Source organism: Argiope bruennichi, chromosome X2 (assembly GCF_947563725.1).
Source record: "Argiope bruennichi chromosome X2, qqArgBrue1.1, whole genome shotgun sequence".
Lineage (NCBI taxonomy): Eukaryota > Metazoa > Arthropoda > Arachnida > Araneae > Araneidae > Argiope > Argiope bruennichi.
This window is the reverse complement of record NC_079163.1, coordinates 8,791,066-8,816,947: the sequence shown is the minus strand read 5'-3', so window position 1 is coordinate 8,816,947 and position 25,882 is coordinate 8,791,066. Positions and strand designations below refer to the sequence as shown.

Here is a 25,882-nt window from a genome sequence, read left to right as displayed (position 1 = left end):
GAGTCTCGGGAAGTGTCGCACTCCTTTTCCCTCAGCTTGTCGTTGAGCAATATCACTAATTTGACTTTACATTTGGTCTTTCTTGAGCGTGCACTCTTTTTGTACTCTCTTTCTAATAACGGACTGGAATAAACTTAGTTCTTATTCGTATTAGTACAAAGTGCCCAATAGTATCATTAAAATATCTTTACGTTATTGTACGGCATCAGAATATCGAACACTATCATGGAGATATCGTACAAATAGAGATCTCAAAATTAAACATTATAATTTTTATCTTTAAATAAAATAGTCTAAAAAAGATTTTTTATCCTTTACTGGAACATCTACACTTCCTCATAAAATATCAAGAACATCATTGCGTGTATATAACTTGTTTTGACAAAATTATACATTGAATTACATTTATTCTTTATAAATTAGCTGATTTATACTCCAACGACCAAGTATCATACTATAGGGCATAATTCTATAAAATTTTAAAGAACAATCGGATGCAATATTGCTTTATAATATTAAAATAACGCAAGATACCAGACTTTTGTTATGTTGATCAATATTAGCTTTAAATATTTCGCAATCAATTCCTTATGTTATAAATATAACCAAAATTAATTTTGCCTGCCTATTAGAGTATGAAAAAAATTATTACATTTTTTTATAGTCTCTCCTGATCATTTTTTACATCTGTTTTAACAATTTTCCATTACTTACCTAATTTTAATGGCTAAAAAGAAAAAAAAACAGTAACGACTTTCCAATAAGACTTGGAAATACGACTGAGATAACGGAAATTGTATGTATCGGTTCAATTGGAAGTAGCTTGCAATTTTACATCTGATTTTGGGTTTTCCTTTTGACCCTTTAAAGGGCCATTTTTTTCTAGTCATATTATGTTAAAATATTTTTAGGCTTGAAATTAGAATAAGAAAAGGGATTCATTTAGCTTATTAGATATATTTAATTTGATTAATTAATTAATTTGGTTAATTAATAATTAAGTATCAAATCAAGACACATCATTTTGTGTAAAATAAAGAACTAAAGCATCTAGGTTTCTGTCTTTCTAAAAAAATTTGTCAGAACTTATGCCAACCTACATAAATTCATACAAAGGTTGATAAATTTGGTGGGAAGCATACTTCCCACGGCCCTAGAAAGGGTTAACTAATGACATTTTTTACATTTCAATCGTAACTAGAATTTGGATTTAAAATAATTTATGGAAGTTAGATTCTAAAGTAATAGCTTTTAGATATTTGAGACAATGAAAGTATAATAAAGTTCTCCGTAAAATAGGGATTGTTTAGCAAAGCTTGTAATAGTTTGTTTAAACATAGTAATTTTTGACATGTTTTATTTATAGTAGAAGTTGGGATGGAGAATTTTTCTAAAATTATTTTTTTATATATTTGTACGTAATGAATCATTATTATTTTACTTTTTTTTAGTTTCGTTTATTTACTTCTTCATTTTTTAATATTAATTTATTTTTCTTTATTAAATAAAGAACAAGTTTGGAGAATTTATTAAAAGTTGGCTGTATTTTAAATCAGGATAAAGAGTTAAAATCAAGGTACCTTGAAATGCTCCCATTATTGCCTGATCGCTTCAGATAAAACAAATAAAATGAATAAAGACTACTATATCATATTGTTAAATAAAGAATTTACAATAGTGTCATTACAGTGATGATAAATTTATAATTTGCAATATAAATTTTACAATAGTATTCAACGTTGTCCAATGTAGGATATCAGTACTATTTCCAAAAAATATATACTATATTATTTAATATTCGGCTTTTAATGGAAAATTGATCTGTTGATTTTTTGGAATAAAATTCAAACTAAATGAATTCTTTAGTTAAAATTAATCTTTTCATACCAGAATTATACAGAATGTTTTTAAAAATTTCAGTGCTTTTTAAAAATTGTTACATACTATACAATATTGTTGAAGAGTTGTTTGGTATTTCTCAGTATTCAGAATATTCCTAAATATTTCCCAAAATACTGAACAATATTGTGGAATTACTACGGGGGGAGGGATATTGAAAAAATCTTATACTTAACAATATTCTTTCTTGTTTTTAATAACTCGCGATGATAAAAAGAACCTCGAAAAATAATTTTTTACGGCATTCTGTCTTCTCTTTAGCATTATAGCTACCGAAAGATGAAACAATAGCACATTTTTCTCTATTCAAATTTTGTTCGAATGCGTGTAATGTAAATATATCGGAAGATATTAATGAGAGAGTATGCGCATTGCGTGTTATGAGTGGAACATTAATATTTAGATGGCATAACTATTACATCACATGAATTCACAGCCATATTAGGCCAATGAAAAGATATTTTTACTGCTACATCGTGTGATGGACATTTCCAGAAATGAAAAAAGATTCCTCTGCTGACTGTTGAGATAATCAAACAAAAAATATATATATTTAAAGAAATAAAAATTAATGATTGACAGATTAATAAAATTTACTCATAAGATTTTTTAAATATGTGAAATTTATTGAAAATAGGGAATCTGATCAAACTAAATATAAAATTACACTGAGTTCGACACTGAAATTATAATGATATCCTTTCTCATCCCACAATCCCCTTGAATAGATACCAACGACTGCATAACTCATTTCTCCTAATGGAAACTATCATATTCTGGAAGTATAACAGAATAATTTCAGTCAAAGTTACTTTGTATTGTGTCTACAGAATATATTTGAAATTGTTTCCTTGTATCTGAAGCGATTTTAAATTATGACAATTAAAAAAATTCTTCATTTAATTTAAAGTAAACAAATCTGGCATCATAACAAAATCCATTATGATAGTCGATTTCTTTTGATTTTCATTTCCGATCTCATATGTGTCATTATTGGATGTTTGTTGAAGTGTTTTCCTTGTTGTAGGAGAGACGGAGATAACATAGTCAGATAAAATTTTATCTTAAATATATATTAATACCATGGAAGACTACGAAACTGTAATACTTGTCAAACAAGAAGTTTTTGTATTTCAAATACCACCTAGAGCAACAAACCGTGGTTACAGGTATTTGTTTAGCGAACTACGTGCCTGATTTCACTTTCCTGCTTATATTACTACTATTGTATTTCAATCATTTGCATATGGTGTGATACATTGTTTGATAGTATGAGTTGTTTCGTCATTTAATAATAAAATACGAAAATTTAGTACGTTTTATTTATTTATACTTTTAAGAGGCGTATCAGCTTTTGCACCTTCCTTTACTAAAGATGGTATAAATCTTATTCGTATCAGTTAGCTGATGTAATAATTTTTTTGCATGTTTGTTTTCAAAAAATATTTTTAAATTGTCAGAGCCAATAAATGTTCCATATATTTCTGAATTGGAATGACAAACATGTTAATATTTTTGGCTGATCATATTTACATTCACTAGTTTTATTATTATTCCTTCCTTGAAATTAACTATTCATAATTCTTTGTTGAAAAGAATTTTTTTAGGTTAGTGATTGTTACAAACTTATCATCATTTGTGAACTTTCACAGTAGCTGAGGGAGTTAATTTTCATTTGACAAACTTATCTTGCTTAAAGCCATTTGTAGTTTGAAAGTTTTATATGTTTCGTGTTTGGATCAAAAAATATTATTGAAGCTACCTGTGTTGTTGAAATATTTTTTATTATATATATTTTTTATTTGTTGTTAGTATTTTTTTTTCAGAATATATATTTAAGAGTACCCAAAGTTTGTGACTTGCATTTTTAAAGTATTTTTCCTCTTTTCAATTTTGTACTGAGTAAAGTAAATTTTATTAGACTTTATTTCAATATGGGTAAAAATATGGATTTTGTTTTAGAATATTTTGTAATCTTATTGAGTGATGTTAAAAGTTAGTTGTAATGAGTTCATTAGTCATCTTTAATTACTTAGTTAAAAGTTTTCTTTAATCAAAGGGAAAGAGATAAACTCTTGGAAGTATAGAATACAAGAATTTGAGAATATATTTGGATATTCATATATATTTCCAAGTGTTCATTAATATGCAGGAATTTTAAATTTACAAGGACATGCAAGAAATATTGAATATTAACTTGGAGCATAAGAGTTCGAAGAAATTTATACATTTGGGAATTAATAGTACGATTCTAATGTAATGATTATTTTATAGATCGTCTTCTTTTGTAAAAAAAATTTAATGGATTTATCCTTAATATTATTATTTTTATATTTCTGTAAAGATACAACAGTACCTTATAAGTTTTTTTCCCCCTTTGTTTTTAATCCAGTTATAAATTGCAACTTGATTATTCTTAAAATTTCCATTTTATTGCAAAATGAAACTAAGCCAAATAATATAATATTTAAAATCTCTTATTTATTATTATAGATAATTAATCTTCTGAAACAGAATATTGAGAGCCTCTAAAAATTGATTCTTTGTATTGAACTTGAAATTTAAAATTAAAAAAAAAATTCTATTTTCAATATATTTACCTTTTAAATCAAATGTATGATCTTCTAATTTTTTTGCTAAATATATTAGCATGTTGCTTAATGATCTCTTAGAAGTATTTTCAAGAAAGCATATCTTTTTGTTATAGATTGTTTTGTTAAATTTGGTTATAGTAAAGTTTTTCTTTAATATTTTCAGCGATTGAAACATTAAGAAAAAAATTACTTAACATTTTCTGCAGGGGTTTGATCATTTAAATTAAGGGATTTAAAAAAAAATACATGCCTGATTTCAAGACAAAAATCTTATTATATATCACTATATAGCCCAAGGTTAAATGCTTACTATAATTGTATATGTTATAAACATTAGAGTGTAAAATTTGCAATAAATTTATATTTACTCTTACTATTTGTTTATATTTATTTGATTTTCAATTTTTAGAGCTGCAGATTGGAAATTGCATAGTCCAGATTGGACTGGCCGTATGCGAATTGTTTCTAAAGGCAAAAAGTGTTTCATAAAACTTGAAGATAAAAACACAGGTACTATTGTTTAGTATATGCAGTGACTATTGTGGTAACTTATTCTTATGCCTGCTGTTAAATCATATTTAGAAATGATAAAATTAAAAACTTCTCTTTCAGGAGAATTATTTGCCAAAGCACCTATTGATAAATATCCTGGTATAGCTATAGAAGCAGTAACTGATTCAAGTCGATATTTTGTCCTGAGAATTGAAGATGATAATGGTTTGTTATAGATTTTTATTTTTTATGCTTTTTAAAGTTATAAAGAATATGATATGAATCAGTATATTTTATTACCCTTGAAATATTAAACACAATTATTTGATTCTGGACATTTTGTATCTAAAAGTTGCTGACTATTCATATCAAATATTTAATCACTTCTCTAATTTAATATATTTAACCCGGAACTGCCATTATATATATATATGTGTGTGTTTTGGTCAATGTGACTAATCTGTTATTACTAATATTAACCAAAATTTTAAATTGGTTATTAATAAAAACTGATTAATCACATTGACAGACACTTATTCATCTTTACAAAATGTCTTCCTCTGTAATTTGTTGGTAGTCATATAATTATGCCTACTGTTTTGGAAAGCAGTAAGTTAGTCCTGAACAGGAGTGCCTAGAATTTGCCCATTTCTTAGAAAAGAGGAGAGAAATCTTATCAGAAAAGTATTGTAACGGGTGACACTGGGCTGCAGTTTGCATAAGATAGCTTGGCAAGGGAATAATAATTTATATATTTCATGGTTTAAATTATGTATTTTTGTGTCTTTTTAATATTGGCTCTTATTTGCAAACAAATTGCAAGTAATCTTCGTTAAGAAAAATTTCATATATGATTTTCTAATAACAAAACCATCAAAATGCAATGCTTCAGACAACAGCATATTTATTGTTTTTCAGTGCAAAATTCATGTAATAAAAGAAGTGTTGATGAAATTGTGTTCAAATATGAAAATGCTTTAAATTCTTATTTTTGAACAAAATTTTAAAAAATTGATGTAAATAATTTTTTTTAATATAAAACTTCATTCAGGAATTCTTTTTTAACATTTTCAAACTATGTTTGCACTAATCTTCATTTTTTTAAAAGCAATTTTGTAATTCTGCATATTATAAAAAATACTAAGGTAATTTTTAATTTTAAAAAATTAAGAATTCAAATTTTTATGGGATTTTTAATTCAAGTATAAAAGTACTGATAAAGTTATTTTATTAAGTTTTAAATATATTCTTTTCCAATAATATTTGAGTTTAAATATAAATACTTGCAACTGCAGACTAATTTAAAATTTAACTATGCACATCTTGATTATATTGTGAATTGTATTCAGACCTTATTCAAATTATTCTACTCATTTGTCATGTTCATTTCTGGTGCAATATATTTTGCTGTTTGTGTTAAGATAGAAATCTGATGCAAAAAGTAATTGGACAAGGCTCTATTAGTATTGTTATTGAATCTTTTCTAATTTGAAAAGTGACTATTTAACATTTAATTTTATGTAACAATACATCCTTATTAATCTTCCATTCCTAAGATAATTCAAGATCAAGTACCTCAGAATGCTTAAACATCCTAATTTCTCTTTCAAAATTCAGAGAAATTCCTTATCTCCCACAAAAACTGTAATGACAGCTCATAATCTTAAGGGGTTGATGTATATAAAAAAAGATTCCATTTAGCTGATGGTTGTTAACTTTATGAGCCCAGCTAATCTAAGAATTCTAGCACCTTAAAACCTGGGGTATTTTGTCTACAAAAACATAATGGAATAACTCCTTCCATCAGAGTAATAACAAGACAGAGATTCCTGTTGACCTAAAATTGAAATTCCTGTCTAGTTTTCCATGCTAATAGGACAACACCATGTGGTTGTCATTTGCATTTTAAGGGAAAACTTTGTTTAATTTCTTATTTGCTAAATTTACTTTTGCCCATATTTCGAAAATTTTAAATACTTTTTGTTGTGTGTGCACTTGTTATCGCTGCCATATAATTAGGATCAAATTTTAAAAAATAAAATTAGGATAGATGAATTAAATAAAAAGCATTTCATGTATGTTATTCCAAACTAAAGGTTCGAATCACCTTTGAATTTTTTCTCAAAAAATGTTTTGCTAATTCATCATATATAAAACCTTTTAATGATAAAAATAAATTCACTATGACTGATAAATTTTTCTCATAATTTAAAAGACAACATTGTATATATTGCATACAAATTAATCGAAATACAAATGTGTCTAAATGTATAAAACAAAACTTAAATACTGACATAAAATATATATTTTTTATGGGTCCTCAGTAACATCATTTGCAACATTGTGAAGAGATAACTGCTAAATTTCCATAGTTTTTATAAGGATATCAATTTTGTTTTCATTTTTCACAGGTGAATTCCTATTTCAGCAATTTTTAATTTAATTTACTGTTTTTCATAAAGGAGTTTTATACTTTAAATGAAATTTTAAATGTAAATAGTGACTTGCCACTTTTAACTTAAAAGGTTTTCTGCATTTAAAAAAAAATTAATGTGTAAGATTAAGCATGTGTATTTAATTTGTTAATTTTTGCATTTCCTTATTGGCAAAATGAAACTATTTTTTCTCTTGCATATTCAGAAATATTTTAATAATCTTAAAATTTACAGAAATTTTATTTCAAAAAAATATACAATACATGTTGCATTTTATTTAAAGGAAACTATTTTTATTTGAAGAGTCTGCATAATAATGTCAAAATATGCAATAGAGAAGAATTTTATAAATGGTATATAAATTTGTTTTTTTTTTTTTAAGTAAAATTGATTACAGTCAAATTTTATTTCAAAATTACACTCAAATGATTTTAACTGTACTTAACAATCGCCATATTTCTCTTAAAATATGGTGATAATAATATATAATGTGCTAATTGGGAAAAATTGAGGAAAAAGAATGATTGACAAAAAATGGTCATCTTAAAATTTCTAATTTATTTTGTTTAATGAAACAATAGAACCAGCGAGCTAAATTAAAAAATTGATTTATACTAAAATATTTTTTTTGGGGGGAGGGTCTAGATAATCAATATCAATAATATGAACTAATAAAGAGGAAGGTAAGACTTTTTAATTTTTTTTTTTCTGGAGAAATTAGAAATTATATGCATCTTATGCATAAAAATACTTAAAAAGAGTCAGCTTATGGTAATCATAATAAAATGTATAAGAAAATTATAATCTTTAACTGAATTTATAATTTTCTTTTACTGATAAATGTTTCATGTCTGTATTTATTGTCCTCTGTCCTCTCTCTTCTTGACTCCAATAGAAGGAGATAAAGAAAATGCTCCTTGACACGCCCCTGAGAGAACATAATCACAGGTATTTGAGAATTCTCTTCACGCCTACATTTGAGCTATGTGTCCAAGTCAGGCCTCTGTTGAATGGGGCAAGTCTAAGCTCATAGGGTTAAACAAATTTATCATTAAGAATTATTATTAAGTTTAATTTTTTTTTATGGTTAGTGAAAAATCTGAAAAGTTTTTTCTTTTATCTAGTTTTACAGTTCATCTTAATTATTGAACAAAGCATATATCTGCTGAGGATATCTTGTTACCAAACTTGTTAGGATGGTGTAGATTCTAAACTTATAACTGGAAATTGGGAATAATATATATATATATATATATATATATATATATATATATATATAATGAATGAAAAATAAAGAATATTAGTTAAAATTTTTCCAAAAATATACAAGTTCATTCCAAACATTTCTGGAATTATTCCAGAGCTTCACTTGACTTCGTTCTCCTTCAAAGGTGCACAACAGTTTTCCTTAAAATGAAATCAGTTGCCTTTATCAGATCCTGATATAGTAAAATATTGCATTACGTTTATATTCAAGAATATATTTCAACATATTTAGCATTTTTAACCCTTTAAAGGTCCATTTTTTTTCTAGTCATATTATGTTAAAATATTTTTAGGCTTGAAATTAGAATAAGAAAAGGGATTCATTTAGCTTATTAGATAAATTTAATTTGATTAATTAATTAATAATTAAGTGACAAATCAAGACACATCATTCAGTGTGAGATAAAGAACTGAAGCATCTAAGTTTCTGTCTTTCTAAAAAAAATTGGTCAGAATTTCTGCCAACCTATATAATTTCATACAAAGATTGATACATTTGGTGGGAAGCATACTTCCCACGGCCTTAGAAAGGGTTAACTTATCAAATGTCATTTTAAATTAAGTGGACTGTATTCCAAGAGAAGTTATTTATATCTGATTTGTGGAATGATTCTTTTTTTATTTGTAATTAGAAATTTATTTGTAAATATATGTACATTTGAGCATCAATCAGAAAGTCAAAACACTAACACATTCTTCAGTGAACCTTTGAATTGTGTAACCACTATTAATTATCATGTAATTGCATCAGTATTTCATGTAGATTATTCTTATATTTTTTGCTGTTTATGTACATGTTCAAGCATTAGTTCAAGTGTTATAGAAATTGTTTTCTAAGAGAGATATTTGTATTCAACATCCTGTATTAATTCAAATTTTAAATCTTAACAGTTTTTTATATCAAAAATAAAATATTGATGTGTTTTACAGCTGTGTCTAAAATAAAGAAAATGCATACATAATTTTGTGAATTCCATATAATATTTGCACTTTGAATCTGCCATATCAATTCATCTCTTATGTTTATTATATCTTTTAAAAGATAGTTGATAGTTAACATTTATTTGGTCTCATCTTTTTTGTCTTTTAACTTCTGAAACTCCATTAAGCAATTTTATTGAGGAAACATGTCTTTTGATTTGGATTGTTGCTTTATTACATTACTTCACTACTACTATGTTCAGGTTGTGAGCAAGCTTTCATTTTTTTCATCTATATATTTCCTTTTAACTTTATTATCTCATGCACATATTGGCCATTCTTTTTCAAATCTAACATGAAAGATATACTTGTGAAGAATGTGTCAAAAAGATGTCTTTTCCTTTCAGTGTTTTGTTTAAATGCAGAACTACATCATGACCTAATGCATTTTCGGATTTTACAATTTTGTTTCTTATAAAATTTGATTCCAGCTAAAATTGAACGTGCATAATGCCCACATTTTCAAGTTATGTTTCTTAAGTTTTAGAACCATATATTGAACAAAGCTTAATCTTCTTTTCTATTTAATTAGGGCTTCATGCATTGAAACCTCCTTATATATCTTGAAATGCTTTCTAAATTTCCTTTTATCCTTGCAAACAAAAGTTCTAATTTTTTAATAAAAAAAATTTTTCATTTTCCTTTTTTTTTTTTTTTTTTTTTTTCACATTTTCTCTTCTTTCAAATTCTGCCTTCAATAATCCAAAAATACAGACAGATAAACAATGCTAGTGATGAGTAAGATGTCAATATTTCCCAGAATTTATCTGCTTTTACCTGTTTCTAGTTTATTTTTGCAAAATTTCCTTTACATGCAAAATTCAGTATATATATATATATATAAATTCGTTTTTGTCATCTCACAAAAACCATTGGGAATCAGTAGCTTGAAATAATATAATGGAGTGAAACTAGTTGGCAAGTTATGAATTGAATCCTCAAAAGGTTGCTGCATTATCTTTTCATTTTGCACATCCACAAACCCAAACAAATTTCTTCTAATCTTTATTATCCGTTTTATTTGTATAGACTTTTTCCGAATTAGTGGTAATTTTGGGTTTGTTCTTGATTGTGGAAATCTCAGTGAACTTTAGAAACATCAAATTCGTCCATTCCTCAAAATCATAATTTTTTTTTTTTTTTTTTTTTTAAATATACACGCAATGATCAGATTTAACAGATGTAGGAAAACCTCAACTGTGCAAGATCTAGATCTGCTTGTGTTTAACAAATATATACTTTGACACCCTTTGAGAGCTATCTGTGAAAATCTCCTTTTTCCCCAAACCCATCTGAGTGAATATTTTGTAATGAGCAAAGCATGTTCCTTGAGTATTCTATCAGTCTTTCTTAATGAAAGTTAATTGGGAACCTCATTCATTTCCCTGCCACTGTTTCAATGAATGGGTACCTGGTGTCTCTCGGTATGAGTTAAAGAGGGAAACCTAACCTGCTTAACTGAACAGAAGAATTGGAACAATTTCTAAAGCTGTCAGTATAATATCAGAAAATCCATGTAAATCATTCTTGTTTAATCTAGATTATTTTTCTTGTAAAATTTTTTAATTTTTTTATCAGTAACTTCTGTTAATGATCTTGGTTCTGACTACCTGTTAATATGCCACATTGTCTATAAAAAGGCCAACTTTCAGTTGAATTTTCTCAATCCTTGATTTATGGCTGATTTTATAAATTTTCTTTGAAACATTTATTTTAGCCATTTGCATTTTGAAGGAACTAACAATCAGCGCTGCAAGTTAAATTATACTGTGCTGTTCCACATAACTTAAATTTTTGTATAATTAAAGTTTTAGCTAATAAAAATAATTCTTTGATATTTGACTTTATATAAGTAAGTTTTAATAAACTGTAATTAATAATTTTCAATTTCAATTGAAGTTTCAAAATAATTTTTTAATTATTTTTCCTTTACTTCTTACTTCTGACTATACAACAATTTATGCAACTGTAGCTGATGGATATATATATATATATATAAGCATTATTTTGTTTGAAGCAGAAGGCAGGTTTGAAGACATCGATGAGACATTTTATATTTTAAAATTAATTTTAATATCCATTCCGGGAAATCATAATTATTTACAAGCAGAGATGCAGACAAGGCATGTCCGCCACAGTGCAGCACAAAAGCAGAAGTGAGGAAGAAGAGCGAAATAAATTATCCCTCATCTTATATAACATGAGATTTTGATAGGGAAAATATTTCTTCATAGTGCTAATACATTAATAAGATTCTGATGGGAATTTCTGACGCATGTCAATCACAAGTAAGGGAAACACAGAGATCTTTTAAAAAGAATGTGCTTACTGGACAGTTTTCCATCCCTTCAGGCTGAGCGTGTGAAAGTGTTGGTGTTCAGCCGATTCAGCAATTTTATAAAGCTTCTCTTGAATTAATTAAGTAGAGAAAGTGGAATTGGATCACAAAATAAGAGAATGAACTTTCTATGGGCTAAATTAAAATAAAACTTTGGAAATTAATTAAATTGAAATTAGAGTTAAAATATCATTACATATGTAGTATATAATATAAAAGTGTCAGGTTAAGATGTATATGCATGAGAGGAGAGTATTTTCATATTTATTTACAAAAAATTAAGTACAATTTTAATAAATTTTTGTTTGTCATTAATTATCCTTCACTTCTTAAAATTTATTTATTTACAAGTTTTATTATAAAAAAAAAAATTTAGGCTTACTAGAAAAATTTTCATCTGTGAATAAAATGGTTAAAAACCTTGCTTCTACCATCTCAGATGCCTAATTATTGGCAGCACCTTCTTATTTTTATAAAGTGTAAAAGCAAATACACTTTGTCACCGTATGTGCACAGCAGTAGCATATGTTATACATTTAAAAGACAGTGCTTAAAAAATTTCCCCTGCTAAGGGTGACACACTATTTTTTTTTCATGCATTTCCCCCTAAAAATTGAAACTCTAGAAAATGTAAATTGTCAGTAAATTAAAGTATTAAGTGCAAAATCGAATAAACTAGTGATGACAATCATGAGTTATGAATATTGCTATTCCTGAGTACTTATGTATAAGCCATCCCTGCCTGTAATAAAAAATCGTTGACTAAAGTTTTTTTTTTTTCCCCTCTGTTTCAGTTGAATAATTTTTTTTTCAAAGAGAATATTTTTATTTTAATTGTCATTGGAAACATATTGCCGAATTAAATTAATACAATGTATGTAAACCAAACCTGTCAGTAGGTATATGCATTTGAATTATATACAAAAAAATATAAATGTATTTAGCATAAAATAATAATAACTTACTGCACTGAATTTACTTTTTTCTAATCTAATTTTCCAAATATCTGTATGTATATAGGAAGAGCTGCTTTTATAGGCATTGGTTTTGCTGACAGAGGGGATTCTTTTGACTTGAATGTTTCTTTGCAAGAACATTTTAAGTAAGTAAAACCATTATCTTAGTTTTGTTGTATTTCAACTGATTGCTTTGTTTCTTATAGTCTTGTTTCTTGAAGATTAATTTTTTTAATATCTCTACCAGAAGAAATTCATAAATTTCTCCAGCAGCCAAGATAAAATTATGTATTATTCATTTATAAATGATGGTGTGCACTTTTTGCATCTTAATAAAATGGAATATACAGATAAAGAAAACTTTAAATATTTTTTTGCCTTCAAAAATGTAATTGTATACATTTTACTTTTTGCTGTTAGTTTTCTTGACCAATATCATCCGCAAAACATTGTAGATACTTTAATTATCTCTTTAAAAATGTTTATAAAGAACACCAACTGTTGCTGTTTTCTGTAGAAAGATCAGGGCAATAGGTGCGCTTAAATGAATTTTTCTATCAGCAGGAATTGTTTACAACATCTACCTTACAAATTTAAAATATCTCACTTCATATTTTTTATTTGCATATCAGAAAGTGATTTCTTTGTGAAGTAGATATTAACTCATTTTACAATAGGAATGCGCAAGGGAAAAGATCCATATAGACAACTTTTTTTTTAATTGATCAAAAAGAAAAACTCACTCATGAGGAAAAACTGTATCTCATGATAATTTTAATAATGTTATAATGATAATTTATTATAATGTTAATTTTGACATTAAATAAAATCATGTGAGTAATCTAATTAATCCATGACTTCAATTTTCCATCCCACTTAATTTCAAAGATGAAGTGCTTCTGCTTTAATTCAAAAATGAAAGCACTCCTAATAAAAAACAGTTGTAAAAATTTTCCAGTACGGGGCAAGACATCTCCGATGGTAGGCAAAAGGAAATTTCTGTTAATTTAGTTTCAAAATAACAGTCAATAATTAATTTCATATATAAATTAACGCAATTAAATATTTAAAATGATAAATGCTAGAATAAATTGTTATTTGCAATAAATAACTATTTGTATTACATTTGAGAAATAAAAGTTCTATGATCGAACAATGAGGACTAATAGAATATAGAAATAGCATAATCTCAAATGAAATGTACCACACTGATAATGGAAATAAATTTTTATGATATTATTTAATTATTATTGCAGAATAAAATATTAGCTAAAGCAATTGAATCTAATTGAACTAATATATTGTTTAACTTAACTATTGAATGTTATATTATGCCTGTTGAATTAAACTCATTAAGATGCATTAATTAGATGCAGGCTATATGAATTTAAATCAGTCAAATCAAATGTTAAAGAATATTCGGTTTGGATTATTCACCAAAATAGTTTTCACTGTTAACATTGATGAAATGAATAAATATTTATTTAAAATAAAGCTATTATTTCTCTATAAAAATTAGAAGAATGATACCAAAAAATTTTAATTAAAAAAATATTTGGGGGCAGAATGTTTTTTTTTTGATAAATTTCTAAATGTTAATATTTTTTTAGCTGGAAGTTTAAATATTTCAATTCCTAAAACTAAATCAACTATAAGTTCTTTAAAAAGTAAGTGAACAACAAAGAGGAGTATTCATATGATGTAAAATTCATGCCATTCTCCTAAACATTCCAATTGTAAAAATAGTTTTTTCCACAAGTTTGGCAGGTAATAAAAGGTTACAGTAGAAAATATATAGTTTTTAAAGATGAGTCACATTGCTAAAATTAAATTACAAAATAAAATTATAGTTTTCATTAAAATTTCCAATGCAAGAAAGTAAATAAATAAAATAACCTTTAATATACAGCCTTAATGCTAGTGATGTATTCTTTATTTAAACAACATGTCGTGCTGTAAGGAAAAGCGAATCTTCTTCGAATTTAGATATATCTTATATAAGAATTGCTCGTTTAAAGTTTATATATATATATATATATAATTTAAGAAACGACTCTAACGATTTGATCAAATTTTATATTTCGATACAGTTTTGCTTTTTAAGTTTATCTATATAGGTGTCTTTCCTGAAAAAACGCTATTTTACACACACACACACACAAAAAAAAAAAAAAAATTATAACTAAATATTGACATGTGTCTGTGCATGATCTGCATAAATGTATCAGATATGGAGTTGTGGTTAAGTCTTCGGACTCTTCCATGCATTTTTCTCATGTTCGATCCTCTGTTAGATTTCGCTTATAATTTTGAACAAGCTATGGGATAGTGTTTTATTTCGATTTTACAAAAACTAAATAATAATATAAAAAACTGCCGAGCGCAGCTCTGTCTCCCACGTACTTTAATAAATTGAATTTCATTAAAAAAATGAATTTTCATATCTATAAACAAGAAATCTACCTGTGATATAATTGACCAAAAAGATAAAATTTTACAAATAGATAATTTCTTGGTCAAATACTTGTTTAAAATTATACATAACCTCTTGACAGCTTTGGTTGTATACAGTTAAATTGAATCCGTCTTCAAAATGCTGCACGTATTTTATAATTCATTCTAATAATTTAATATGCAATTTCCATAAAAAGTATTAAAAAATTCTGCGAAAATAACATTTTATAATGAAATGTGCACTATATTGAAGAATAAAAAGCGAAAATCGTTTGTTGAAAAATAAGATTCTTTTATCTGAAATGTAGGCATAGACCAGTAACTGTAGCATTTTTATTCGAAAAAATTGTAAATCATTTTTTTTCCCCCACAGATGTGTTATTTATGTCATTTTAAATTATAACTCAAAAGTCCCCAGCATTCTGCATTATACTTCGGTTTTTTTTGGGGGGGGGGGGGGCTGGTTAGAAAATTGTATCTTAGTAATCTTAGCATAGACTAAGGGCTGGGTATTTTAGATCAGTAAGAAGAAGAAAAAAATTGCTTTATTAAAATTTTTATAGTTTGAATTATTTCAGTAAAAGTCCAGTATAACTATCCCAACACTCAGTGAAAGGTTTTTCTCATGCTACTACATGGGAAAAAATGCAGTAAAATAAAAGTGTTTTTTTTTTAAATAAAAAAAATTTCTTTTTTAGGAATTAAAAGAATATGGCAGATTTTATCTTAAAAATGGACAGCAAAAAATTTATTGAGGATAAAAATCAGGTATGAAATGAATTAAATACCTGTATTAGCCAAAAGTTCGCCTCTCATTGGAGGGAAATTGTAAGAATTCACTCTGGACCTTTATTAAAGTGATTAAAGCAGTAAAATTTTAATCACAATTTTTTCCAAGTTTAAAATTGCTTATCATTAACCTATGTCTAAATTTCTAAGATACCATTTTCTTAAGCCCCCCCCCCCAAAAAAAAATATGAGAAAACATGCTGTAAAATGCTAAGAACATTTGAGATATCATGTATAGAAAACATAAATAAAAAAAATTCTTAAACAATTTTTGTAATGTAATTAAAATTCAGTTTTACGTTATTATTCTATGGGTTGTGCAAAGCATGCTTTCATGGAATAGTGTTGCCACGCCACCGGGAGAATAAGGAAAACATAGGGAGTTTTAAAATCGTCTTAAAAACCGGGAAAATGCAGGGAAATTTAAAAATTTTCATAACAGCAGGGAAGACACAGGGAATTTTAAGTTTTTTAGTTATTTTTTCCCATCCAAAGAAAGCCAGTCTCTAAAAATTGTAAAAATGAAAGATCTAGTTATAACTTCCAAAAACGTAACAGTGTCATTCGCGATTCTGTAATGCGGAAACTCATCTATTTTCACTCTCCCCTTTATTTCTGATGGATCGTTTCAGTTTGCGAAATAGTTGTTCTTTTTTCATGAGATTTCCGAATTGCTGCTAATGAGCATATGCGAGACTTATGCAACTGCGCGAAAGAATAGAATACATTTCTCTGCGGGACTAGCAACATTCATTCAGCGGAAGCAGCGCGGTGGTATTTAGTCTACCATACTTGAATTTATTGAATGGTTCGTTTATTATTTGAGAAGCGGTGAGCTCATTCATAGTAGATTAGAGAATATTTTTAAATCAGTGAACTGCTCAAAATCCGTATGTAATACGAATTGGACGGATAAAAAAAAAAAAAAAAACTATCCTGATTTTATTGTATGGGTTCAAGAATTTCCACAAAATCAGTTTGTTGCATGCTGCTCGCTTTGTAAGAAGATAATAAGCCTAAGTAATATAGGAAAACAGGCACTTGCGAGTCTTGCCAAAAGAGGAAAGCATACAAGACTACATGCAAGTTCAAAAGAGTTATCATTGATACTGGACTTAGTATATAAAAGGAATGACACGTCAAATCCATGAACTTTTTAGTTCGAGAACAAATCAATCAAAGCTGAATTTTTATGGGCATTAAACCTTGTTGCCTCACATTCGTCCCTTAATGCTTTCACTGATATAGCGGATATATTTTCACATATATTCACTGAAAGAAATAGCTAAAAAATTTAATTTTGAGCGATTTGCAATTAAAGAGCATGAGAGGTAATATCCCCCATCCCCGTCCCTTTTATTTTGTCTTGCTAAATTCTAGATAATTAATAAGGGTAAACTGTATTCTTCTTTATGTAAATATAAACCTTCTTTTAATATACTATTATTTTGCATAATGTTAAATTGTTGCTTCCTGTCCTAGCTTTTTCCACTCCTTAACACTATTTTCCAATAAAACTAGCACATGAATGCTATTCGCGCATTTTCTCGCATCTTGAATATACGTGCAGGGGAAACACGGGGGGAAATATTCCAGATTTGTGTTACAACCCTGATAGAATGTATACTAACTATTATATATTTTATTTGTACCATATCTATATAAAAGAGCATTTTGTCTGAAGTAGAAGTTGTTTGATTTTGAAATTGTAAATTAAAAATCACTAATTGGAGTATCTAGTAGATTCTTTGTTTTCAATTTGTTGTTGAAAGTTTTAAGAAGATAAGCGGCGCATTTTTAAATTAAATGTCAAATATTTTTCTAAAGTTGAGATGCATTTGAAATTATTAAAGAATATAATAATTAAATATACAAACTTTATAGTTTGAATTGTAATCATGATTATTTTATTCTGATGTTCAGTGAATCAATAATTCTACAAGTGACTGATTTATATAATAACTAGCCGCCTTTGGCGACCAGCCGGTTCGCCAATATTACCTCTCGCTACAATTTTCAATTAAATACTTCAAAGAACTTGTCTCTTTATATCTTCTCAAACAAAACATTTTTTATCTTCAAATTTTGATAGTCATACCAAACTTATACTGTTGTTTAGATCGTTTCTTTCAATTTACTATATTTATTTTCCTAATTTGTTGTCATTTCCGGTAAAACTTCAACTTTAATTTAAAGTGGAAATGCTGAAATTGCAATTAATGTAAAGATATTTTTTAATGAAACGAAGCGTTTTATTTTATCATTTTTAATGTTATTTATTTTTTTTTATTATTGAATATGAGTACTGAAAACAGAATCTCTCGGTATTTAAGTCTTATGTGAACTACAAAATATTTTTCATAATTTATGTAATATCTCAAAGAATAATTCAACAAAAATTTCTCAGATTCAGCATAAAATTCGGTTTTTAGTTTTGCTTTCAAAAGGATTGAAATAAAATCAATAATAATATTTTGTTCCGACCTATAAATATATTTCAAAAATTATGAAGCCTAAATTTAATGCAGTAAGGTATCATATTCTGAGAGATATTCTGGACTCGCCAAATTTTAAATAAATGAATGAATGTTTCTATTTTCCACGATCAACTAAGACTGATTTATGAAGTTTTGAATGTTAAAAATTTAGAAAAACTCAACATTTTCATAATCTTAGGCCAATTAGTCTTGAGAAACCTGCGCGCTGATTGGCTTATTTTCTTTGAAGCGATCGATGGAAAATCTAAAATTATCCTTTTTTTTATTGAATAGTGATATTCAAATTTTCATAAATCAGTCAGTTTAAGTGATTGATTTAGTTAATTGGAAATTAACTCTTTTTATTTAAAATATTAGTGTTTCAAGAACATTTTGTTAAACGTGATTTCCACAGCAGAAGCTTTATGTAAAATCAAAAATTCGTTATTAATTAGAGCATTTATTGAATCAAGTTACATAAAATATAATCATTTTCCATTTAGACCATTTTAGCAGATCTGTGTCTATTACTAAAGGTTTACAAATTAGCTGTATGGCCCTCATTTGAATGGATATCCTGTTCATATTAAACAAAACTTGCCTTAAAATATAACTGTTTTATTGGATTAATAATATAGATAGTGTAAAAGATCATAAAATATTTTTTCTTAAATTTATTTTTTAGAAAAAATAATATTTCATATTTGTTTCATTTCCTACAGACACGTGCCGAAAATTATATTTGTGCAGATTTCATTTCCAAAAAGATTTAATTTATTTTTAATTGGAGCTTTAATCAATGTGATGGCAACACTTTGAAAAAAGCTAATTTTTCCCCATGAATGCGAAACGTGCTCGTGCAGCTTAAATTTTATTTTTATTTTGTACGAAAAAAAATGTTGAAAAATATAGTTGAAATATTTATTTAAAAATTAATTAAAAATAAAAACTTAATTTTAAGGTTAAAATATTGGTATCATTTAAAAGATAAATTTTTGATCTTAAACTTGATGTAAAAATGTTTTTTGTGCGGTAATATTTTCGGAAGTTATAGCAGAAACACGCCAAAATTTCGCTTAATTTTTAAATAAATAAAATTCTAATTAAAAATTCGAAAAAATAACCCCGAGGTGCACATTCCCGGCCTCCAAGGTATACACCTGTCAAATTTGGTAGCTGTAGGTTGAATGGTCTGGCCTGTAGAGCGCCAACACACACACACAAACATTGAGCTTTATTATAAGTATAGATAAATAAGTTTTCCTTCATATTTTTTCAAGTTTCAAAGTCAAGCTTTTGTAAATATTTGAATATTAATCATTTTTAAGAGTTATTACATTTAAGTTATGGAGTTAGTGTTTGATAAAAGTTTCTTGATTTTTCAAATGTACTGCTAAATATGTATATTTTTATCTTCCTGTGTTTATTATATTTTGTATAAAGTAAACTTGTTTTATCTTTTTTACAATTCCTTATTAAGTCTTACTTTCATAGGTTCTTTCTTTTATCGATTATTTTTCTTGCTTTTTGTAGATGGCTTCAAACTAGTGAGGAACTGGAGAAAGGACTAGATTCTTCTGATAATAAGCCTAATTTGGATCTGGGTTTTAAAGAAGGTCAAACAATAACTATTAACATGAATATCAATGTAAGTCATTTTCCTTAAATGTTTCATATGATTTTTTTTAAACTTTTCTTTACTATTGTATACCATCCAATTTTTGAATACATCCATAATGATATAAAAAGTTTTTAGCTTCCAGTAAAACTTGCCCCAATTTGCATTTCTCCAATATTTTTACAATAATTGTGCTGCTGGCGCTATCATTTAAATCCCTAGATTAGCAATTTTTGATGCTACTGAAATGCTATTCGTAAACATTTTTTCATGACAACATGAGCTGTATAAGTTGTTCATTAGTCCAAACAAAAAATAGCTGCATTATCTGATTTGAGGACTAGTGAAAAGTTTTATAATTTAGTGCCATAATGATCATATCTTTTTGTTCCCTGTCTTAAAATGACTATTTTATTTGCTCATACTTTCTGCAAAATTGATTACTATATTTTACATGAAATTTTTCTGAACAATATATAAAAAAGAGAGGCAAGTTCGTAAAGGAAAACAGTCAGTATAATTTTGTGAGGTAGTTTCGCTATTCAGGCAGTGAATACATAATCTTTTTTCCAAAATATTCACATCTTGAGGAAGCTCCCTATCTATTAACTCTTGCACCATACCCCGCCCCAAATCAAATTGCACTCTGAGAAAAGAAGTAAAAGGAGTATTTTCTAATTTTACATAGCCTGTTTACGTTTTAAGTACTTCACTGGTTACTACTGCTAGTGTTTAATTAAATACTTTTTTATCATTGTTATTAATCACTGATAACTTAGCAATGCATTTATTTTAATTCTACCATTTGTTCAAAAGTAGACTGCCTGAAGTATTGGATTCCTAGGATACTATTGCAGTCTAATTTTAAAATCTATTATTAAATTTATTATTTTCCAATTTTAAGAAAAATGCATACTTTTCATTTTAGAAAAAGTCTAGCAAGCCACGCCCTAAAACTAGCTCCACCCCATTTAGTGGGACTCCTGGACTATTGCCTCCACCTCCAGGAGGAGTAAAATTGCCTCCTCCACCTGGCAATAGAAGTTTAAATCAGATTCCTACTACTCAGGCAGTAAGAAAAAACTCAGATTCAAATTCTGCTGTCAAAGATGACCTGCTATTAGACTTAGGGTCATTGAGTACGGGTTCAGAATCAACTGAACCAAAACCTGCATCAGCAACTCAAAATTCATCTGCTGACCTTTGGGGTGTTTTTACATCAGCTACAGGGTAAGAAATGCTTTTTTTTTTTCGACAAAATTTATAAAATCTGTATGTTGTATTAAATTTTGCAGATCTTCAGATTTTTCTTTCCGTCATTTTTGGTAAATTATTTTGACCCTTGACATATGTGGGATCTGTCATTAATTTCCTGTACAGCCGTCAACCAAAAAAAAAATGGAACACCTCGGTATCTGTGTTATTTATTATCACATTTTCACAAAATTGATGTTGATGAAAATGGCTTAAAGGGCATGTTTGTTGAGATAGGCAAGTTAATCAACATAGTTCACTACAGTCTCAAAATCTTTCCATTAAAGAAATGAATTTCTTTTTTTAATAATTCGATTTGGCAGCCTTTTTATGTGTGTGTGTGTGTCTTTGCTGAAAATTGTATGAAAGAATTGTATGTTAACCTCAAAAATTGTATTGAGCATCGTATGCTAAGTAAATCTCGGCTTATTAATAGCAAAATAAGACTTTTTTGCTTTTTTATTCATAGGAATCTAGGAAGAATAAATTACACAATTCAGATTTATCCTTAATAGGTGTATGATTTTTCAAAATATAATTTTTTAAAAAATATTGAAGTATTTCCATTACTTTTAAAATCATCATTCAACATTTTTAGTTCATTCAGCCGTAAGAATTTAACAACCATATTAATTTTTATGGGAAATGAAATACATTGTTTAATTCTTCCTTTTTTTAATTGCTGATGAGTGAGTGGCGAATACGATAAAAACATTTTTAACCAATGAAAGTATTGTTGTTTATTAAAAGAGTGTTAATTTTATTTTCTGACGTGTTAATTTTATTTTCTGACGGAAACGATTGTTAATCGGATAGAAGATTTATAAGTTTTTATAAGGTTATTTTATAAAAATAAAAATATTACATGCGTGATTTTTACATAGTTAAACATTTTTTTAATAATTATTATATTCTAAACAAATGTTAAATGTTTTAATTTATATATTAATATTATAATAATAAAATTTTAAACTACAAAAATATTGCAGTAGGTAAAGTTAATTAGTAGGATAAAATTCCACTTATCTTGTTTAAGAAAAGCATGAGGGTAATATTTATGGTGATAAAACAATGTTTAGAATAAACCTTTTTTACTTGTCCTTAAACGAGTTAAATAAGTCAGAGAGCTGTAGCTTTCAAATAAATGTACCTCTAGATTTCAATGAATTTTCATGTTTCAGGCAACTGGAGTCTAAAGGAGAAAAAAAAAGTCATATTTCAATTACATCTGTCTGTCTGTGAGCATACTAACTCAAAAATGGAACATTCAGAAGGATGAAATATGTTATATGTTTTTTACATCAAAATCAGTTTTAATGACGTTTTAATTAAAATCGTGTAAAAAAAGTCTATCTTACACCTAAATATGTACAAACATAGTAAATAGTTTTTAAAAAAAAGCTGACTAAATCAAACTTTGTACAGACTTAATGATCAGACTTTTATATATGTGTCGAATTTTAAAATTCTAGTTCCATTAGAAGATGAGTGGATTAGTTATGACGTTCTTCATTGAACTTTTGTTTCGATCCGTCCAAAATATAGGACTTAAAAGGTATACTAGATTGAATGCAATTAGTGAAGAAGATTAACAGAAATATATTTTATAGCATATGGGAAAAATTGTGGAATTTAAAATCGTGAATTCATTGTAAGTTCTTGATGGATGACGTGATACTTTTAAGTGTTTCTTACCCTATTAATATTTATAGATTGGCATGCAATGTGTAAACTGTGTAATGTACCTTGCAAAAACCACTCATTGAACCATAAGCAGAAAAATTAATACTATAAAAAAAACTACTATTAGAATGCCAGAGTAATAGACATTCTTTCTGTTATACAATGACTTATGAAATCAAGATAAATAAATTTATGCCAGCACATTACCATACTATAAATATCCATAGAAGTTCCTCAAACTTCCTCTCAAATCTCAAACGATTTCATGACTGTTAATGAAATGGTAAGTTTTTATTAATCAAATATTATGCTTCCGTAGAAAAAAACAGATCAATTTTTCTTCTGTGCTGTTCATTCCAGTTGAATAAAAATCTTGTAGATAATTTAAATAATTTTATTTATTTGCTTCTGAATTGCTGTTTGTATAGATGAATATATATGTTTGCAAAAAAAATTCATTTGTTTGTGTTGGATTGCTTTTAAGTATTATTATGAAATATTTTTTTTACTTTCAATCATAAGTCATTTAATTATGCTATGTACCCAGCTAACAATTGATCTGGTGCTATACCTGAATAGATTATAAGTACTTATAATTTTGCATGAAAATATTTAACAATTAGGAAGGCTTAAGTGAAACTTTTGCATCAACTATATAGTTAATTTTTAGTTAAAAACTACCTATCTTTGGCTAGTTTCAAAAAAGAAATATTATGACCTCAAAAGAATAGTATGCCCTCTGCTTATCCCCTTTCATGTAGAAGGCATACATATTTCCTTTCTGACAGCAGAATAGTTATTAAGTAACACACATGTCACATAGGGCTTAATTCCACCAATATTTATTTTGCCTATTTTTTGTCATTTTCTTTAAATTTTATTTTTTAAAGTAATTGAAAAGAAGAAAAACTTTCTTTGTGGATTGGATTGCCCTTAGAATTAGACTGTGATGTTGTAAAATCAATTTGGGATTAACAGTGTGATGCACATCAAATAGATTTTATAAGACTTCCTAGGGTCTTCAAGCATGATGCGACCACCTTTAACGCCTCTGTAAAAAACTGCCATTGGTCCCTTTACATATTCCAGATTCTTTTGAAATGTTTCATAATTTGCAAAATTATTTTATAAAGTTAACTATTTGTCGTCCATTAACATTATATATCAACTTGATTAAATGCTATATAACAATGCAAATTTCAAAATAAAATGTTCTTGCTTATAAGCTTACATAATTGTTCCATTGAGCCAAATGAAATAATATTATTCAGATGCATCAAGTTTCATTTTATTTGCATGTCAAAAGGTAAGAGTATTTGTAGTTTGAGAAATATATTATTTTGTGTGTAAATATCATCAGAATTCACAAGCATTCATATATATATATGTTTAATTTGTGTAATGCAGTTTTATTATGAAAATAAGTAGCAGAAATAAATATAAGTGTTTAATGGTATCAAGCTTATGAAATGCATTAAATAAACATCAATTTTAAATTTGGTATCAATTGCACATCTTCTAGAATGAAAATAGATACAATGTTTCAGCCCTTTGGAGGATAAGCATTTAATTATTAGAATATATCATATGAATTGACTCCACTTCTTTTATATGTATAATTGTATATGTATAATAATATAATTTCAATGCTTTATTTATATGTTTGGGGGGGGGTGATGGAATGAAATTACTGCTACATGTTTTTATAGTATCTATTTAAATTACTTATTTTTCTTCTTTATCAGTTATAATGTTAGTTAAGTAGTTTTTAGTGAAATAGTAGTCATAAACATATTAATATAAGTCATAAATATACTGTCAAAGGGTGGACCTATTATTAAAAATATTTGGAATATACCTCAGAAAAAAGATTTAGTTGCTTGCTTTCTCTCAGTAATTGATTGTATAAAAAAATGTTAACTGATCCAAATTTCCATGTTACATGTAACTATGTTTCTTTCCTAGTTGTTATTGGTTTGTAAGCATGATCATTAGACAATCCAACTGTAGTAAAAATTACTCATAATGCATGACCATTATAAGATTTAAGAATATGCACAAACATTTTAATGTATTACTTTAGTGTAATGTTCTCATTCTTATTACAGAAGCTCAACTACTGTTCAAGAACAGAGTGGTAGTTCTGAAAACTGGATTAATTTTTAATTGCAGTGAAAGAGATTGTTGGATGTCAAAAGATTTATGTAGTTATAATATATTGTTTTGAGAATACATGTAGTATGTTAATAAATGCATTTGTTAACTTTATTATCTTTACTTTTTATACTAGGCAATGCTTCTTTAAAGTGATGAATGTTACACTTTAGAGATATATAATAAAGTTAATATTCTTTCAATCTTGGTAATTAGTAGAAATAAGATGCTATTACTAAATGGTCTTTAGTCATGAAATGTTGATATGCATGAATTTTCATTGTTTTTTTATACTGACTTAGATATATTGCTTTGAATTGGGATTTCTTCCAGAACCTTATGATAATGAAATAGTGCACAGTGCTCTAACACATTTTATTAACAGTAAAAATGGTTTATTTTATTTTCTGTTTAAGTTTAGTATTAATTTTATTTCTTTTATATTGTGTTTGATTTATCTAATTTCTTTCAATCCAAAATTCGAGTGCATCT

The 25,882-nt window shown here is 27.0% G+C and overlaps 1 protein-coding gene across 1 annotated transcript; it reads left to right on the top strand.

Annotated features, from left to right (window-relative positions):
- Positions 1 to 2,845: 2,845 nt before the first annotated feature.
- On the top strand, positions 2,846 to 25,504 carry LOC129960334 (adaptin ear-binding coat-associated protein 1-like). The gene is made up of 7 exons (XM_056073706.1): positions 2,846 to 3,068; positions 4,903 to 5,003; positions 5,106 to 5,210; positions 13,026 to 13,107; positions 20,215 to 20,329; positions 21,228 to 21,529; positions 25,345 to 25,504. The coding sequence occupies exons 1-7, from the start codon at positions 2,983 to 2,985 to the stop codon at positions 25,400 to 25,402; spliced, it is 849 nt and encodes a 282-aa protein (XP_055929681.1). The 5' UTR covers positions 2,846 to 2,982; the 3' UTR covers positions 25,403 to 25,504.
- The last annotated feature ends 378 nt before the right edge of the window (positions 25,505 to 25,882 follow it).

Bases quoted from the DNA above. Each gene is read 5' to 3' on its own strand.
- LOC129960334 (XM_056073706.1), top strand. From the start codon at position 2,983: ATGGAAGACTACGAAACTGTAATACTTGTCAAACAAGAAGTTTTTGTA. The intron at 5,004-5,105 runs GTACTATTGTTT...CTTCTCTTTCAG, and splicing joins ACTTGAAGATAAAAACACAG to GAGAATTATTTGCCAAAGCA. The intron at 20,330-21,227 runs GTAAGTCATTTT...TTTTCATTTTAG, and splicing joins CTATTAACATGAATATCAAT to AAAAAGTCTAGCAAGCCACG.